At 36.7% G+C, this 20,176-nt stretch overlaps 1 protein-coding gene across 3 annotated transcripts in view; it reads right to left on the reverse strand.

Moving 5' to 3' along the window:
* Positions 1 to 650: 650 nt before the first annotated feature.
* The window catches only part of MAP2K4 (mitogen-activated protein kinase kinase 4), a 125,409-nt gene continuing 105,883 nt past the window's right edge, over positions 651 to 20,176 (reverse strand). For 2 of the 3 annotated variants that reach the window (XM_017531394.2, XM_017531393.2), the window contains 4 exons: positions 15,139 to 15,216; positions 11,478 to 11,626; positions 4,463 to 4,508; positions 651 to 3,238 (listed from right to left, as the gene is read on the reverse strand). In XM_017531394.2, the coding sequence (XP_017386883.1) occupies positions 3,125 to 3,238; positions 4,463 to 4,508; positions 11,478 to 11,626; positions 15,139 to 15,216 (387 nt within the window). In that variant the 3' untranslated portion in view covers positions 651 to 3,124. Of the gene's footprint in view, positions 3,239 to 4,462; positions 4,509 to 9,786; positions 11,272 to 11,477; positions 11,627 to 15,138; positions 15,217 to 20,176 lie in introns of those variants that run through there. The other variant, XM_037739575.1, reaches the window with a different exon arrangement.

Below are 20,176 nucleotides of genomic sequence, written 5' to 3' on the forward strand. Positions count from 1 at the left end.
CACCATATGATCAATGAGTCTATTATCAGTCACTGGTAGGTGGTAGGCTACAGCAGATATATTCAGTGCTGGAGCTACAAAATGCTTTTCTCCAAGTTTCCAGGTTCCCATGGCTCTTTGTTCACTTCCATTGTCCTCTCATCCATAAACCTCCCAGGTCTGACCCCCAGAGGTCTTTTACCCACAATCCTCCCTACCCTTCTAAGCTAACAGTGAGTGATTCCAACCCGCTATCTAACCTGACATCTAATGCTCACCTGGCAGCTGTAGCACCAAGAGCAGAGAGCATGGCTGGAAACCATGCGCGGGGCCCAGATAGACTTACAAGTTGTACCTCTCCACCATGACACAGGTTGAAGAACTGGACCCACTTCCTTTAGCATTAAGAAAGCTGGTGCAGGTCAGGACAACCAACAAAGAAACTCAGAGACTGTGTTACACCTGTTCAAGCAGAGCTATGCTTAACAGATACATTTGTAGTTTCAAGAAGGCTAGGCAAAAAGGGTAGCCAGGGGAAGGAAGAAAGAGAAAGCAGCCATAACACACTTTCAAAAGGAAGTAATTTTCCCCGGTGTGAAATGCAGATAATTTAATGTAATTTACTCGATTTTCCCCTCTTAGGGTCTGATTTCAGAAAATCAAATTACAAAGTCATCATCACATCCTAGATTTATTACAACTGACCTGCAGGCAAAAGGATAGAACTATTACATAAACACTTCGATTCCATGTATATGTCTTAAATAGAGGAGGAATTCAAACAAGAATACAGGATAAAATATTCCAAAGCTCCAAGAAGCAGTTATGTTACTGAGCTCCATTTTTTACAGACAAATAAGGCAATATCCCTGCACATTAGCTTTTTGATAATTTTTATACATTTTTCTATGGTACAAGAGAAAAATAACCAGAGCTCACAATGTACAGTTCTTACACTATTTTCACAGTTTGTGAACACTATACACCCTTTTAATAAAGATACATTGTAATAAACTCCTTGCCCTTAAGTTTATAGTTTATAATAATCTATGATTAATACACTAAAATTGCCTTTTTATGTGGTCATCCACACAATAGAACGGTCAGATTAGCTCCTGGACAGTCAGAATTGCTTTTATCTCCATTTGCATAATGGCAAAGTGACCCTATGCTGAGCCAGACGGGAAGTTGACAGCAGACAAACAGATTCCTCTTGAGTCCCCGGGAGCAATGGAGGATGATGGCTTGCTGTGGTCGAAGGGAGACATCAAGCAACGTCTCCTTTCAAAACAGTGGGAAGTCTAAAGTTTAGGATGCCGTGAGGGGAAAAAACTGGGAAATGAGGCAAGTAGACCAAAGAGATAATCACTTCTGAATTCTGCAATTTACAGGGATGTGACTTTAAACAGCACCATTCTCCCTTTATTGTTTTCTAGTATTTATGACTGTCACTCTGAGAGGAGACACGGCAATACCTGCCACGATTTGGTTCTGTAATGGCGTCACCTGCATCTCAGACCATGGCTGTTTTATATTCCAGTGTGCTTGAACCACTCAGTGCTGCTTCACTGTCGTACAAAGCCTAAGGTTCAGTGTCAGGGAGAGCTGAGCAAAGCCTAATGGGAACCTGGCTAATGGGGAAGTGAAGAAGCACACGATACTTCAATGGCCTCTTTGAACAGTTCTGAGGGTTTTGTTTTGCTTTTTGTATTTTTTTCTAGTAGAATTCTAATGCCAAGAAATGGTGGTGAACTATGAGAGGTTCTAGCAGGTGATGAACATAAAGGCTGCCATTTCAGATCCTCATCTGGTCCAATGTGTCTCTAGAAAAGATGTCTCTTTATCACCTACCACATAGGCTAGGCCCCACTATTCTTAGCCTTTTAAACACTAGCGCATATGAGAGATATGGGGCTAAAAATCCTTGGTAAGGAACATCCCTGGTAATTATAAAGGCTTTTTGATATAGAAAAAAAAAAGGCAAAATACTGGATTAAGCAAAAGTCACATAGCGACAATAGACCATAGGGAAGGAAAGAGATTCGGAAACTGAAGACCTGGACCAGTGATGGCAAGAGGCAAACAACTGAGATTTGGTCTTTTGCTGCCTACTAGAAATCTTTATCTATCAATCAAGGCACATTGCTACTAGCTACTTCTCCCTGTTAGTGAGTTATGATGGCTAAAGTATCAGGCTTGGGACCAAGGGGAAATATATAGCTGCTACAAGTTGTTCCAGATAAAATACTAGAATTAAAAACATCTGTAAACTTTGCCTTCTGTACTTTTTTCTTCTTTCAGTCCTGGTGGTTTGTGGCAGGTGGAACATCAAGTTGGCAGCACACCGAATTCTGAGAATGAAAAATTCTTAGGATCAGCACCTTCTTTGACAAGTGGCAGACTCCTGAGTCTTCCCAATGAAAAGTAGAAGGACTGGTAAAGGAGAAAAGAACACATTCTGCCCTGTCTCAATATTTTAATGTTCACCTCTTTGAACGCAACATGGTTTTTGGTAAAGATAAATTCATTCTAATTTAACATGATATTTCAAACAGGAAATTTGGCTGAGCACATCGATCCCCAAACATCGACTGTAACTGTAAAGCAACAGAATATCACATCAGTAAATCTATTGCACTTGGTGAAGAAAGTAAATTCCTCCTTTGTCTCCCAGCTCCAGAAGGCAATGTGTCTCGTTGGCTGTGCAAGCTCTTCTCACTCAAGCCCGAGTCTCTATGTTCAGACATAGTACATCCATCACCGTGTCCTTCCAGGATTTGGAAGTCTGACAAAACACCATTCCAGTAGCTGCGTCTCCAGGTTTTGAGTCTAGAAATGAATTTAAGATGTGATCTAATCACAGTCAACAACTTGATCGTACTGACTTCCACATTTCATGAATATGTTCATCACAAAAGAGCAGGATGAGGTCTCTCTGACCAGCACTAACACTGTGTGATCAATCAGGTATTACAAGGATGCACGTTCTATGTGACAGGAGTATACAGACATGATGGAAACGAACACCAATCTTATTGCACATGGTGTCTGGGCGAGCAATAAAAACACTGTGATACGGGATGAAAATTCTTTACGTCTTGCTTCCTCTCAGCCCTTTTTTCTAGAGTCTGATGTAGCAGCGATATCAATCGACATACATGGGAGAGCTGGGAGTGGCTGGCATTTGATCCAGGATTTTACAAACATAGCATGCGACCTCAACGGTACGTTCTTCATACATCAGAATAAAGGGGTGTTTCTGCAAGAAAATTGAAAGAAAAAAATGTCAGAAGTTTGTATGACAGCCCACACTGAACATTTTCCAATTTTTACAGAACACAGAGCTCCAGACTCCCAACCACACATGGCTGTGATGAAATACTGCAACACCACAAATTCAGAGGCAAGTACAGCCCTTATTCCACTCAGATATGCTAATGGGCATAAGCATGCCTAGAGAGGATACGTGGTAACGATTTGGAGATGCCACTTTGGCAGTGAGGTCTGGAAGCTTATCTGTGTTTGTTGAGGAAGACAGCCAAGTTGTTACTCAGCACAAAACATAGCTGGAGCCTCCACCACACCATCTGGGAGTTAGGAAGAATGACGTGAATACACTATTCCTCTTGGGACACCAGTATAAATCTCCACCTCCATTTCCCCCACATGTGACAGGAGAACCTTTTTACAAAGAGGTTGTAATCCTTTTGACCTCTTCTCCAAAAGAAGCCCAAGAGAAATTTGCCCTAGAAGCCTCTTCCCTTTACTCTCCAGAACCAGGGCCCCAGTATCTGCTTCACTGACCCACCTTTTAAAACTCCATCTCTATCAACAATTTTCTTTCACAGCCTCTCTAAGTATACTAACAGTCATTGCTGGACTGTGACATAAGTTTGACACAATATTCTTGGAGAGCTAGTTGCTAAATGTGATAAACAAATGGATCTTTTCTTAAAATATTCCCACATTATTAGATCACAATACAATCTCCACCGCCTAGACCAATGCCACACCCAGTACACTGCTTAAAACACCCAGTTTCCATGAGATGAATGAGAACTTCCAAATAAATGGGAATAGGCTGTATGATGTAAATTTGCATGCAGGTTTTTATAAAGGCAGAATAAACACAAACTTTTCACTAACTTTTTTCTTATGGATGCATCACATATACATAGACTATGCAGTGGAAAATGGCTTCTTAAAGTGAAAGTCAGAATTCTTGGGGGGCAATTTTTATTACATGTTAAGACCAAAATTTTCCATGAGAATTTAGCTAGTATTAGTAGAAAAATTATAACTACAAATTTGCTGTTTCCAAATTGTTGTTTAAAAACATTAACAACAACAACAACAAAAACCATGCAATAAAGCTGAGATGTTTGTTTACGACAGAGAGGCCCACTGCTTGCTTAGTGAACCAGCATATTAATAGAGTTCCGGGGTGAGGATGCATCTACAATCCCCACAGTCCCACACTCACCAGAAGCTCTTTATACTTTGGCCTTTTGGATTCATCCTTCGTAAGGCTAAAATAATGTAAAAATAACATTATTAAAATGTAGATTCATTTGCCCAAGTATTTTTCTTTTAGCAGATTAAATATTACAATGAATGCAATAGTTTTTTCCTTCAGATCCAAAGTAACAAACAACATAGACAGCTTTCTAAACACAGTAAAGCACATACACAAAATTATGACAATTTATAATCTGAAGATTTATTTCTAGGATAGTCAGTGTAGGATGAGTAGTTAAAAATTAGAAAAAATATTAATTGTTGAAAATTGACTAAATTATGGCATGGCTACACAGAATGCTACAGTTAAATATATGAAATTGTAAGTATAAAACTGATTGTATACATATATGCTTTTCTAAATGTAAATAAATAAGTAGACAGATATTTATGCAGCGACTACCCAGGAGAAACCAGCAATTAAATAATTCTGGGAGGTACATTATATATGCATTTTTATTAATTTATCCTTAAGTTTTTGAAAAGTTTATACTCTGTATCTCAATGATACGTTCTTTGGTCCAAAAGTTGAAAACAATATAACCTCACTAAAGACTACATCAGTATATAAAAATCTCTGCCCTGCTGACATTTTCTCCTTGAATTCTATCTTGCCTAATTAAAGTTCCCAAAAGTATTTTCATTTTGTTTATATTTACCTCATCTATCTTGGCCAATATCTTAATCACCATTCCCTTTCAACCTCAATTAATATTTTACTATCAAACATTATTATGGGTAACACAGTTCACCTCTTTCTAAACTCATTGCTGTTTTCCGTATCCCACATCTTCTGTAATGGATCCTGCAATGTGCTATTGTAGATTCCCTCTTTAAGAAGGAAGTACGTTTTCTTCCACTGTGGGGCATGCTGCCAGAGTGGCAGGCTGCCAGCAGACAATGCTTTACTATTGGCCTCTTCAGAATTACCAGAGCTAAAGAGAGCCACCTTAGCCCTCCCGGGGTGATCTACAAAAGTGTATAAAAATCTAAGACCTTCATTCCAAGGTGGGTCAACATTAAAGACCTCCCAGCTTCACAGATTCCCCCAGAGGTGGCTGAGGACCTCACTGAGACTACTGCAACTCAACTTCTTCTGTCCAATCTTGTTTCCTTCTTATCTCTAGTGTTGATACCAATCTAGTCAACTTCCTACACACTTATCTCTGTCTCAAAAGCCTGCTTTCCAGGGATGCAATCTGTGGCATCCTTCTTCTGGGTTAACTTTTCTTCTTGGTTAAGTACAGTTGGCCCTTGAACAACACAGATTTGAACTGTACAAATCCACTTGTATGTGGGTTTTTCTTCAGCCTCTGCCACCCGAGACAGCAAGACCAACTCCTCCCCTTCCTCAGTCTATTCAATGTGAAGATAAAAATGAAGATCTTTACTATGACCCACTTCCACTTAATGAATGATATATTTTCTCTTCCTTATGATTTTCTTAATAACATTTTCTTTTCTCTAGCTTACTTCACTGTAATAATACAGTATGTAATACATACACAAAATATATGTTAATTGACTATGTTATCAGTAAGCCTTCTGGTCAACAGTAGGCTATTTGCTGGTAGTCAAATTTTGGGGGAATCAAAAGTTATATGCGGATTTTTCACTGCACAGGGGGTCAGCATCCCTAACGTCCATACCATTCAAGGATCAAAACAGTCTATGAATGGTAAACTCTTAGACTTTCCATTCCTTAAAATATCTATATTTCTTCCTTATTGTAAATATTTGAGTGCCTGAGTATAAAACTTTAAGATCAGGTTGAGTTATTTTCCTTCAGCACTCTGGTGCTGTGTCTCCACTTTTTCCTGCAACTATTCTGGCTGGGAACAAATTTGCTGTCAGTCTAACTATCAATCCTTAACAGATAATCTGTTTTCTCTTCCTGATGATTTTTGATATTGTTCTGTAATTTTGCTTCATGCATAAATGATGATAAACAAAGGCATAATTTACCTTTTAAATTTATAAATTTATCTTTAAATTTGCACCTGTTTATCATCATTTATGCACTGATGCAAAACTGCAGAACAGCATCAATTAAAACATACCTTTTAAATTTAATTTAAATTTACCTTTAAACGTGTACCTTTGTTTATCCTACATAATAGAGACTTCACTTTCAATCTGAAAACGTATCGTCGATCAGTTCTCAAATGTTTTCTTTCCCCTATGATATCTGTAAATATTGCTTCTCTACTTTCAGAGTTGCCTTCTCTATTTCCATTACATGCATCTTAGAACTTCTTACTCTGTATTATATTCTCTCTGATTCTTTACTGCTTTTCATAAATCTGTGTCATGCTGGGGGAACTTGTCAGCTCCATTTTTTATCTCCTTAATTTTGTCTTCAATTATTTCCAGTCTACAGTATATCAAGTCTGTTATGTCTTTTATATCAACAACTAAGATTTTTCATTTCCAACTGCTTCATTACTGCTTCATTTATTTTATTTCTCCCTCAGTTTTAATTGAATTTATACCTTTATTTCCTTAAGCATCCTAAATATACTAATTTTCTTTTATAGCATATTTCAGACTATTTAATAAATCTATTTCAACTTAAAGTAAGTTTCTGTTCCACTTTGTTAGATGCATTACACTTCAGTATTTAGGAATTTTGATTTGCAGACTCATTCTGAAATAACATGGTTACCTTCCATGCATATCCATTCATTTGTTCAACAACTGTCTGAGTGCTTAATCACAAATACAGAGCAGTTTTACAGATGCCTCTATTGTACAGGGCCACCAGTAGAGAACAAGGTCCTATAATGGACCTTTCAAGTTCCATTCCTGTGTTGGTATTAGGACAATTACAGTTCCAGTCCTCTGGTTGCAAAACCAGCATCTAAATCCTTGTCACTGTGTAGTACCACAGCTTGCTTAAAGCTGTGGCCCAGGAAGTAACTGACATCATTTTTTTCATTCTCCAGAATGAAAAGTGAGCTGCAATATGGCAAGCCCATGGCTTCAGATCTACACAGCATTTTGTAAGTATTTTTGTTGCATTTTTCACACACACAGATGTTTGCTTTCTTTGTAAAGCTGCTATAGCTTTCTGGTTTTGTGTTTTTCTATTTCATCTACTGGAGCAGAAAATTATGTCAGTGTATAAACTCATGATGCTATTTGGGTGGAAATCTTAAACTGCTGCCTTCTGTTTTTGAATTACAGCTGACATTAATAATCTGTTATCAATAATTATATTAGATCCTCTTAGACTATCTAATAAGGTAGCCCTTAGCCAAATTAATTCCAATAAAAAAATGTACTTCCGTAGTTACATTAGCCACATTTCAAGTGCTAGTAGCTACCACACTAGACAGTGCAGATTATAGAACATTTCCATCATCTCAAAAAGTTCTACTGAAAGAGCTTCAGATATATATCTGGGTTCATTAATCTCTCTTCAATTATATCTAATCTGTTTAATCCAGCTATTAAGTGTTTAAATTTATGCTTTTTATTTCTAGAAGTTCTATTTGGTTCTTTATAAATCTGTCCCAATTATATTTCCAAGCTACCTTTTTTCTTTAAACTTATGTATTTTTTGTTTCCTTTCATTCCAATATTTGAAGTCTTTGCAGATTTATTCCTACTATCCATTGTTTCTGATTCTCATTTGTGAGCGCTGAAGTTTTTTTGTGGACTACATATTCCACTTAATTTTATCTTTCATTATTATTTAGTCCTAGGCTGAATGATTTGCTTTTGCTTCTGCCCATCAACTGGGGACAAAAGGAGGTTATCTTTCCAACCAGGGACTTTTAAAAAATAATTTTTTCTTAAAATTATATTCTCTAAGTATTTTTATACCATATACAATAGAAATTTAGACAGCAAATCTACATTTGCTTGGATTATCATTTTTTAATTTGCTTTGGCTCTTCCTTCTCTCCCTGAATTTCACTCAATTTCATAGCTCCATGGATTCCTGTGTCTTGCACCAACTCTTTTACATTTTAAAAGGCACTTTAGGCAGGGCACAGTGGCTCACGCCTGTAATCCCAGAACTTTGGGAGGCTGAGGGAGGTGGATCACCTGAGGTCAGGAGTTTGAGACCAGCCTGGCCAACGTGGCAAAACCCACTACTAATCATTTATCATGACCTACCTAGCTAATATGGTCCAAATTACTCCCAAGCTTTAAGGTCCATAAATGCCCCTAAGGAAAAATCCACTGCAGCACTCCCAGCACCCCGCTGCACTCTTCTGCAGCACTCTTTCTAATAAACTTTCCTTTTTCAAACCTATACTGTTGTTGGCAAATTCTTTTTATCAACCAATGAGTCGACCATTTCCCAATGCGGGGGGCTCAGGCACCTCAGCTGGCAAGATCTTCCTTTTAAACTATAAATCTTATCCTTTTTGTTCCTAGGAAAACTTTTAATTGAAACAAACATACAGAAAACACAACTACATGTAGAACTACAATAAAAATAATAATATTCTGACTTCCAATACCTTATATTGTTTGCTTTTAACTTTCATATATAAATAGAGCCATACATACTGCTTTATGTCTTACTTCTTTCAGTCAATATCATTCGTGAGATTTACTGAAGTTGTTGACTGAAGCAATGGTGCTATATTCTCTGACGCTATATACGGTTGTATACATAATGCTACAATTTATTATGTTCTACAGCTGACAGATTTTCTAATTGTAGGCTATAAATGTGCTTTTCTGGACAGTCTTACATATGTCTTTTAGTGTATTTATGTCCACACTTTTGTTGGATATATGGTTAAAACTTGAATTGCTGAACCATGGTGTATACATCAACCATATTAGATCAGCTATACCTGATACTGCCTGTTTTTCAAAGGAACTGTATTAATTTATACTTCTACAAGTTATATATGAGACTTCCAGTTGCTTTGGATCCTCACCAATCCTTGGTAAGTCAGTATTTTAAACCTCGCCACTGCATTCCAGCCTGGGCAACAGAGCAAGACTCTGTCTCAAAAAAAATAAAAAAAGAAAAAAGAAAAAAGTGGCCAGAGCAATAAACTAAGTCCAGATCACAACAGGTTTTGAAAGTCTAAATTAATGACTATTATAAGGGCAAGAGGAAGTCTGTAGAATAGTATTTGTCAATATTTTTTTCATTGTTTATCCTCTCCATCATGAACTTCAAACACCACAGACAAAGTGCCTATCTGTTTAAATTCTATGGCCCTTTGGAGGACAAACCACCACAACATTTTCATTTCTCCAAAATCAGTTTTTGCCTCCTTGGGGTCAATACCACCCTGTTAAGAATGCATGCTTTAGACAGAGAAGTAATATGATCAGATATACATCATAAAAAACACAACTCTAATAAAAAAGAGAATGATTTGGAATAAGGCAATATTGGTTTATAAGAAAATCAGTATTCGATTATGAGAAATCTAGGTTAGAGATTATATGATCTAGGTTAGAGATTACACACAATGTCCACAACAAAGAGAGGCAGACAGAATGGACAAATATGGAGAGGTAATATGAGCATATTATAAACATAAATATCCTTCAATGTAGACCGGAATGATTTGCAATGACATGGAACTATGAACGTACTCAAGGAAAACAATGGGACGCTAATGTCTACAACTGTTACTGTATTATGGCATCAAGGGAAACGGAAATAAAAATGTACAAGTACCACACACATACAGTACAAAACCAATAAAGAGATCAAGGAATTAAAAACAAAGCAACCCTGATGGAAGGTTCACAGGTGATCATTTTAGGTATTATACTCTATGACTTAGATACTTTTAAGCAAATATGTCATAAAAATGAAATACAGAAAATGATCACATTTATGCAATTACATAAACTATCCATTTTGTGTGGAAATTAATAACGAATTGATTGTTTTTTAAAAGGAGGAAGCAGCTAATGTGAGTCATCCTTATGTCCTCCTTCTGCCTAGAAAATCTTGAGGTATTCCTCTGCCCTCTGAAAAACCAACACAAAAGTAGAATTTGGTTATAGAAGATCAAAGAGATTTGTAAACTATAGCCAAACAAATATTTTTTAAAATTTCATACAGAGGAGGACAATGTTAGACCCTGATATACACCTATAAGTCACAAACAGAGTACAGAGAAAGAGCATTCTTGGCAGGAAAAAATTAAGAGAAACAGAAAGTATTTTCAGGAATAAACAGAAGATACACAAAATGCTCTGAGGTTTTTTGTTCATAACTATGTCTTACATTTAAATCATGTTGAATAGACGAAATAAATGTCAAAAATATTCAAATGACAACACAGAAAGTTTTTATTTAAAATAGAGACTAAAACAGTATAAAGCATGACTATATTACTGCCGTATCTGCATATACAGTAATTATTCTTAGGTGCCATATATACACAAACACAAAAAAAAAAACTATTAAAAAGGTGGACAAATAACAACAACAGGCGTAGGGTTCACATCTTCTTTGGAATAAGATTTCAAAGTGCAAAAATATATAGTTCTACCAACTACACTTTGGGTATGGATGTGACCCTACTACATACACCCAACTGTTTTCTATGTTATGTCAGAACAAAGATCCAACCCTGAATGTCTGATCTGGCAAGGTACTTGATTCAGTAGATTCAGTAAATGCTTCCAGGTGATTCTGGTGTAATTGCATTGTGAGAACCACATTAGAGTAAGATGATCAGTCTCACCTAGAAGTTTAACCTGGTATTTCTCGTACCAGGTACTGGAAGCCTGGAGACAGCAGCTTCTCCACCACTCATGGCTGTTTTTCACCAATACCTGAGTAGTAGAATAAGAAGGTGATGCCTCTCCCAGCTAGCTGTAACCTTCCATACAGCCACAGTGATCCAGAGTCCCAGCTTGAAAAGTAGGGTGATGTGACAAAGGGTCCCCTTCCTCCATGTGAAGTACCAATGCTGCTAAGACCAAATAAACCTCGCTATTCTCACCATGCGTGTTCGAACATTCATATATCAGGTACTCACCACAAGTTGACAAAGTTGATGAAACTTGGGGAGAATTCCCTTTCCTCAGAATTACTCAGCTGCGGAGGATCTCCTTTCACGACTTGTGTTAGTTGATCAAATACACTATTCCACTTTGGATAAGGAAATCGGCCCGTGGCCAACTCATACTAAAGAGAATAAAGAGGAAAGAGCAAAATATGCCAGGCATTATTTACTACTCCCCAATGGAATGGCCATTAAAAAAAAAAAAAAATCTAAACTACAAGCAAAACTCTTGTAAAGCTGTGAATCAAACACAGGTTAGTTTGGGGAGGAATCTTCAGAATCATAAAGGCTAAGTAAAAGTTATATTTAAAAATCAAGATAATACGGAGAACTCTGAATCAACCAAATTCAAGGACCTGAAATAAATAGGAACACAAAACTTAAGGCTAGACAATGTCCCTACACATGTTCCAGGACAGCCTCTGATTCTGACTTCTTTAAAAGAAAGTCTGGAAGACTGGTTTTAGAACTATTTTAGTATAGAATATACACAATTTGTAGGCATCTTAGTGGATGGCCCTGGTCCAGAACAGTGGTTACATTCCTTTTTAAGGCAAAAGAATATCCAACAAACAAAAGCCCAATCCGAGCTTGGAGGAATCAATGTGCAAATCCTCCTCTACAGCTATTCTGTAGTTACTACAGTTTCAACCACAACCAGATTTTACAAGTAGTGAATAAATCAAGTCAGGGTCAAACCCTGCACCCTGAAGCCCCAATAAAGGGCTCAGAGCAGTACCTCTAAGCCACACCAGAAGACATCTGAAGAGTCTTACATACGTAGGTCCTAATACCATCAAGGGTCAAAAATATTATCTAATAACCAGTGAATCATGTTCTCATCTATCTCCCATTCTGTTCTGAGAAATAATGAAAACCTACAAATTTTGCTTTTTCCAAGAAACATATCTAAATCTGCACCCAGGCATAATAAATCCCATTTTACATGCACTGACAGGTAATGGATACATGAGGATGAGGCTCCAAACATATTACAGAGGAAGGCAGCATACAGGAAGAGAGCATGTTACTCAGAAGACTGATTCAGTTTCCTCCCTAAAAGATGCCTCTGTCAGCTCACTGTTGTTTCTAATTACAAACATGTGTGCACAAAAAGTAGGCAGGCACGAATGCGTACACACACAGAAAAATGTATTCCTTTAGCTGAGGTTTCTTTACATTAAAATTATAAATGTTTTTAAAGACATAAACCTTCCTGGTTATTTACAGAATTAGGAATAAGTTCATTAGATTCCTCTTTGTGTTTTAATAATTGAAGGAAAAGCTGGCTGCACATCATAAAAGACTTAGGATCCCAGAAATTAATTTCATGCATTTCATAATTTTAATAAGATTATCCCTATGAAGAATAAATTATGAACCAATTCTAAGTACAGAATACCTTTTAAACAAAAAGCAACAAGACTTTTAGCTAAAAGTACTTAAAGAAACTTGCTAAAAAATTTTCTGTTAAAACCTTTCACAAATCAAAATTTTCTTTCTGTAAGGAAGTACATACTTGCTTTAAAAAAAAAAAGCAATTATTTAGTCAGGGATAGCTATTTCTGAATCATAAATATCCCGTATATGCAAATAGTTGCCTCAGCTGGACGCTCTAGGTCTTGCTGCAGTCTTTGGGACCAGCTGCCAAACCTAAAAGATGCCCAAAATCTGTATTCTCTCCTGTCTAAAGAAGAAAGAATCCCTTCCTTAGCTGGTTGGCTTCACAGTGAGAAAAGATTCCAGAAGGTACTTCCTATATTTGGTCACAAGGTAAAGTAAATTAAGTCCTTTGCAGAGGTGAGCTGTTAGCCTTCAGCTCTCTATACAAAAAATTCTCTAGGCCTGGCAATGTGACTCATTAAGAATGACTATCAAGGGTATGTGATTCTGATCACACAGAAGATCCTAGAAACATATAATATCAATGAACAAATAAAGTTTATTTAATAAGCTACAAAAAAAGCTCATTGCTCTGAACCTGTGTATTTCTGGGCTGTAGAGTGTTACGTAGCAAAAACTGAAAATGGGAGAAAATGAAAGAAGAGGACTGGCCTGCCTACCTAACAGGACAGCCTCATCTAGGGATAGAAAATTCACATTCAATGTAGAAGCAGCTAGCGAAGCTATCCCAAATCAGAAAAACACAGAAAGTCCTGGTAGAACAGCAAGCACAAGAAAATAAACCTAAGACTTCGAAACAAAATTTGGTAAAAAGTAAATGAGCAAATAAAGATACCGCTAGAGACTGAATGTTTATGTATCCCCACCCCACAACAAATTTGCAGGTTGAAGCCTAATTCCTAATGTGATTAGGGATTGATCTTTGGGGAAGTGATGGGGTCGCAAGGATGGAGAGCTCATGAATCTAATTAGTGTCCTTGTAAGGAAGACCCCAGACAACTCTCTTCCCCTTCTGCCATGTGAGATCACAACAAGATGTTTAAGAACCAGGAAGCAATCCCTCACTAGGCACCAAATCTGTCAGCACCTTGATCTTGGACATCCCAGCCTCCAGAACTGTGAGAAATTTCTGTTCTTGATAAGATTATAGCCCAGAGTTCAGCATTTGGTTAGAGCAGCCTCAACTAATACAGGCACTTTAAATGAAACCAAAATTTCAATACAGTCCATAGGTAAGAAAGAAGAATTTATATAGTTGTGCTTGCTTGTTGTAAAGTAAGCAGCTTTCTTATTATTCTTTCTCAGTGTTATTCTAAGGTAGAACTTTCATTTAGAATTATCACCTAGATAGTTCCTGTCTGACACGGTTTAGCTCTGTGTCCATGCCCAAATGTCATGTCGAATTGTAATCCCTACATGTTGAAGGAGCGGCCTGGTGGGAGATGACTGGATCATGAGGGTGGTTTCTAATGCACTGTCCCCCTAGTGCTGCCTCATGATAGAGTTCTCATGAGGCCTGGTTGTTTAAAAGTGTCTGGCACCTTCCCCTTCGCCTCTCTCTCCTGCTCCTGTATGGCCTGCGGAACTGTGAGTCAATTAAAGCTCTCTTCTTCATGAATTACCCAGTCTCAGGTAGTTCTTTACAGCAGTGTGAGAATGGACTAATATGCTGTCCCTCAAAAACTGAACTCCTTTCAGCTCATTCACTTGTGATTTTTCTATTAAGTGAATAGAAAATTCCAAGAAGAAACTATTTTCCACATATAAAAATATGTATACTTAATATACACACTATGTACAATATTACTGGACATACTACACCTTGCCTGAGATGGGAGATGCCTATATGTCCTCAGCAATTAATTGATTGCAGGCAAGCTGGTTTCTCCCGTTTCCATTCTTAGTGCAGTTGCAGATAATAGTTCACTACTATTATCTGTGGCCAAGAGATCCAGCTAAAACATTAAAGGGCTCTAGACACTTCACATAACATCAAGGGAAATAAGTCTGATTTGATTTTTAAAGTAAATACATACATACTTTTCTTTCAACAACTTAAAATCATTGTGCCTGTGATTACAGCTATGGCAGAAAAAAAAATAAGTGAACAAAATCAAAGACTAAAAATGTAGTTCTTAATGAGGGGGTGAAAGTATGATTAAGTTTTCTTTCACTTCTAAATTTCTCATTGTTACACTACTGTGGCAAGGTTGAATCAACATAAACATACCAATGTGATCCCCAAACTCCAGACATCAGAGCGGACATCATATCCTTGTCGTGATGCACTTGGGTCTATTCTTTCAGGCTGTAACATAAAGATTAAGTGTAAGTTATTAATTGCCTCACTCTCAAGGAATAGGCAAATGAAAGCAACAGCTGGGTAGACAGTCGAAATGCCAGTATATTCCTAGAGGAATCCATGTCTAGGGTCAAACTGGAAGCAATAGGAAGCCATCATTATCATAAAAACAAACAACAACAAAAAACTTAATGGCCACTTCCATAAAGAGAACACCAAGCAACTCGTTTAACTATTCCCCACAAAGACTCAAAAGCATTTACAAAGCTGACGTTGAGGACAGAGAGAGAGAAAGGAAGAAAACTAGAAAAAATAAAGGATTACAAGGTCAAATTTGTGGCAATTAGTGGCAAACAAAAAAGACTGTCTTCTGATTTTAAAAGACTTTGTTCAGTGGATAAGGCCATACCACAACATATTTGAGACACAAAAGCAAAACAAGAGCTAAATTTATTACAATTATTCCATTCATACTTCACAATAAAGCTAAATTTATCATTACGCATATGTGTAAAGATATCTGTCTATTAGTCATTTGTAGCCAAATTAAAGCAGGCCAAGACAGTAATATATTATCCTATTGTATGTACAGCAGAAATCATTTTTAGTAATCTCTGTGAAGGGAACATCTTTACATTTCCTTGAAATTAAGGACCATAATTTATTTATATGGTATATCAGGGAAAGAGAAGACAGAGAGAGGGTCTTGGTGGCACAGAGTTGACAACGGATCCTTCGCTAAGTCTGAGAGTAACTGCTATTGAAAGAAATGTCCAGAGAAGCATAACAGTTGAGTTCATATTACATTCTCTGCCTGTGAGCACTAACTACTTTGGAGACCTCTGTATCTTGCTTTGAGCATGAGTACTGCACTGCATAAAATTCACTGTAAGCTATTGTTTTGTTGTTGTTATTGTTGGAAATACATGTATTTGCCTGATAAGGTACACATTAAAATCCCAGGTATTCAACCAAGAGAAAAAATATTCCATTCAACAACATCAAGATCAACATTTTCCCCAAACCAGCACGGAACATTCATTACTCTGGGCCATAAAACACACCTTGTTTCAAAAAAATGGAAAGCATGCAAAGCATGTTCTCAGATCATAAAATAAACAAACTAGAAATCAGTAACAGGAGGATATCTGCAAAGTCCTCAAATATTTGGAGATTTAACAACACACTTCTAAATGACACATGAATCAAAAAAGTCTCAAGAAATAGTTTAAAAATTGAACTAAATGAAAATGAAATTATAACTTGTCAAAATTTGTGGGACAGAGCAGAAGTTGTGCTCAGAAGGAAATTTATAGTGTAAAACGCATACATTAGAAAAGAAGACACCTCAAATCAAACCACTTTATAGCTTAAAGAGCTAGAAAAAAAAGAACAAACAAAACCCAAAGCAAGCAGGAGTAAGAATGTAACAAAAGTGAAGACAAATAAAACAGGAATAGAAAAACAGTAGAGAAAAGTCTAGAAAACCAAAAGAATACGTTGGAAAGATCAATAAAATTGACACACCTTTGGCTATTCTGACCCACAGAAAAAGAAAAGATTCAAATAACTAAAATCAGAATGAAAGAGGGGGCATTACTACTGTTCTTACAGAGATAGATAAATAGAAATATTCTTCAAAAATGAAGCCTACAAAAAGTAATATCAAAATGTGAATAACCTTCAAACTATGTTACTCAATGAATGTTATTAAAAACCTACCCCCAAAAAAACGTCTAGACCCAGATGGGCTCACTGGTGAACTCTTTTCAAATATGCAAGAAAGAAATAACACTAGTCTTACACAAATTTTTGTTTTCAAAAAAGTGAAAGACAGTATGCGTCCCAATTCATTTCATGAGGCCAGCATAACCATTTTGAAAACCTGACAAAGTCATTACAAGACAATTAATACCCCCTGTACACAAAGACACAAAAATTACAAAATATGAGCAAATCTTACCGAGGAACAAATGAAGAGGTAATATACAACAACCAAGTAGAGTTTATCTCCAGAATGCAATACTAGCTTAATACTTGAAAATCAAGGCAATGCACCATTATTTACAGAATGGAAGAAAACCATGTGATCATCTCAATAAATGTAGAATTAGCATCTGACAAAATTTAAAAACCACTAATAACAACAGCAATAACAACAACACACTAAGAGAAGAAAACATCTTCATTTCCATAAAGGGCATCTAAAATAACCAAGAGTTAACATCATACTTACTGGTGAAATACAGAACACTTCCTTTTTAATAAATATTGGGAATAAGGCAAAATGCCTACTATCACTATACCTATTCAGCATTATACTGGAGGACCCAGCCAGTATAGAAAGGCAAGTGGGAGAAAAGCGTTACCTTTATTCACAGACACAGAAAATTCCTACTGAAACTAACAGTAAAACTAAACTAGTAAGGTCACAGGATCCAATGTTAACATATGCAAAGCAGCTGTATTTCTATATAATAATAGCAAGATAGTCAAAAATATTTTTAATTCCATTCCCAATAACAGTATTCTAAGACAAAAAGAAATCTGAGACAGTTCTCAATCCATTTACAAGTTTATTTTGGCAAGGTTAAGGACATGCCTGAGAGGGAAGTTTGTGCCTTTCTCCAAAGATGATTTTGAGGGCTTCAGTATTTAAAGGGAAAAAGTAGGCAGCATGGGGGAGACAGAGGGTAGCTACTCTGTTAACCTTATCTTATTTAAAGTGTTGATTTACTGAGGATCAGAGGAATACTTAATCGACTATTCCCCTACCTGCTCCTTTTCTTTTCTCTTACACAAACAGATCAGCAAGACAAAAACAAATAATCCCATCCAAAAGTAAGGAAAAGACAGGAATAGATAATTCTCAAAAGATGACACACAAATGGCCAACAAATATATATGCTCAATGTCAATGATAATAATTAGGCAAATGCAAATTAAAACCATGAGATACTACCTTACCTCCTGCAAGAATGGTCATAATTTAAAAACCAAAAAATAATAGATGTTTGCAGGAATATGGTGAAAAGGGAACACTTTTACACTGATGGTGGGAATGTAAATTAGTACAACCACTATGGAAAACAGTATGGAGATTCCTTAAAGAACTAAATGTAGAAATAACATTCCATCCAGCAATTCCAATCCTGGGTATCTACCCAAAGGAAAATAAGTCATACAAAAAATACACATGCACACACAAGTTAATAGTAGCACAATTCACAACTGCAAAAATATGGAACCAAACTAAATGCCCATCAACCAACGAATGGAAAAAGAAAATGTGATACACACACACACACACACACACACACACACACATATATATATACACGTCATGGAATACCACTCAGTCATAAAATGGAATAATAATGGCCTCTGCAGCAATGTGGATGGTGGTGGAGGCCATTATCCTAAGTGAAGTAACTCAGGAAAGGAAAAACAAATACTATATGATCTCACCTACAAGTGGGACCTAACCTATGAGGTAGCAAAGGGATAAGAATGATAAAATGGACTTTGGGGACCACAGGGGAAGGATGGGGGAGAGATGAGAGATAAAAGACTACATATTGGGTATAGTGTACACTGCTCAGGTGATATGTGCACCAAAATCTCAGAAATCACCACTAAAAAACTTATCCATGTAATCAAAAGTACCCCAAAAACTACTGGAATAAAATATAAATACAAATAAATGCAAAAAAAAAAACTATAACAAGAAAATATTAGAGAACAGAGTACCTAATATTAACAAAAACAAACCAGATAATCTTACATCAAAAGTATGCATAGTTGTATAGTTTACAATTCACAACCCAAATTGGTTTGTATTGAAATATATGAAATAAAAGCCAAGTAAAAGGAAAAACTGACAATCCCAATGTTTAATAAATTTTGAACAAATCTGCCTCAATATTTTTGAATTAAAAATGCAAAAAACTGTTGAATAAATATAACTAACAACAACACAGATATTTTCCATATTTCTTTCTTTCTTATTCTTTTTAGAGACAGGGTCTCATCTGTCACCCAGGTTAGAATGCAGTGGTGCCATCACAGCTCACTGCTGCCTCAAACTCTCCAGCTCGAGTGATCCCCCCATCTATGCCCCTTGAGTAGACAGACTCCAGGCACATGCCACTATGGCCTGCTAATGTTTTTTGTTTTTATTTTGTAAAGACAAGATCTTGCTATGTTGCCCAGGCTGGTCTCGAATTCTTGGCTTCAAGCAGTCCTCCACCCTCAGTCTTCCAAAGCACTGGAATTACAGGCTGATACAGCTTGGCTGTGTCCCTACCCAAATCTCATCTTGAATTGTAACTCCCACAATTCCCACATTTCATGGGAGGAACCCAGTGGGAGATAACTGAATCACGGGGAGGGTCTTTTTCACGCTGTTCTTATGATAGTAAGTCTGTCTCATGAGATCTGATGGTTTTAAAAAACAGGGGTTTCCCTGCACAAGCTCTTTCTCTTTGCCTGCTGCCATCCATGTAAGACATGACTTGCTCTTCCTTGCCTTCTGCCATGATTAAGAGGCCTCCCCAGCCACATGGAACTGTAAGTCAATTAAACCTTTCTTTTGCAAATTGCCCAGTCTCAGATATGTCTTTATGAGCAACGTGAAAATGGACAAATACACAAGCATAACACACTGTGCTCAGCCAACATATATAAATTAATAAGGATTAATATTATCATTATATTTTATATCAACACAAAACTCTAACACACCAACAGAAAGATGGGCCAAAGATAATGTATAAAAGTGGCCAAATATAAGAAAAAGTACAAAAGTACCTAACTCTGTCTATAATTTCAAAATATATACCAAAAAACCCAATAAATTAAAAAGAGATTCCACTCTGACCTATCAATTTGACAAAGATATAACTGTAACATTCTGACACAGATTAACCACTGTTTATAAAACAACTTTTGATGATACAACTTGTTC

The sequence above is a fragment of the Cebus imitator genome, unplaced genomic scaffold (assembly GCF_001604975.1).
Source record: "Cebus imitator isolate Cc_AM_T3 unplaced genomic scaffold, Cebus_imitator-1.0 Scaffold72, whole genome shotgun sequence".
Lineage (NCBI taxonomy): Eukaryota > Metazoa > Chordata > Mammalia > Primates > Cebidae > Cebus > Cebus imitator.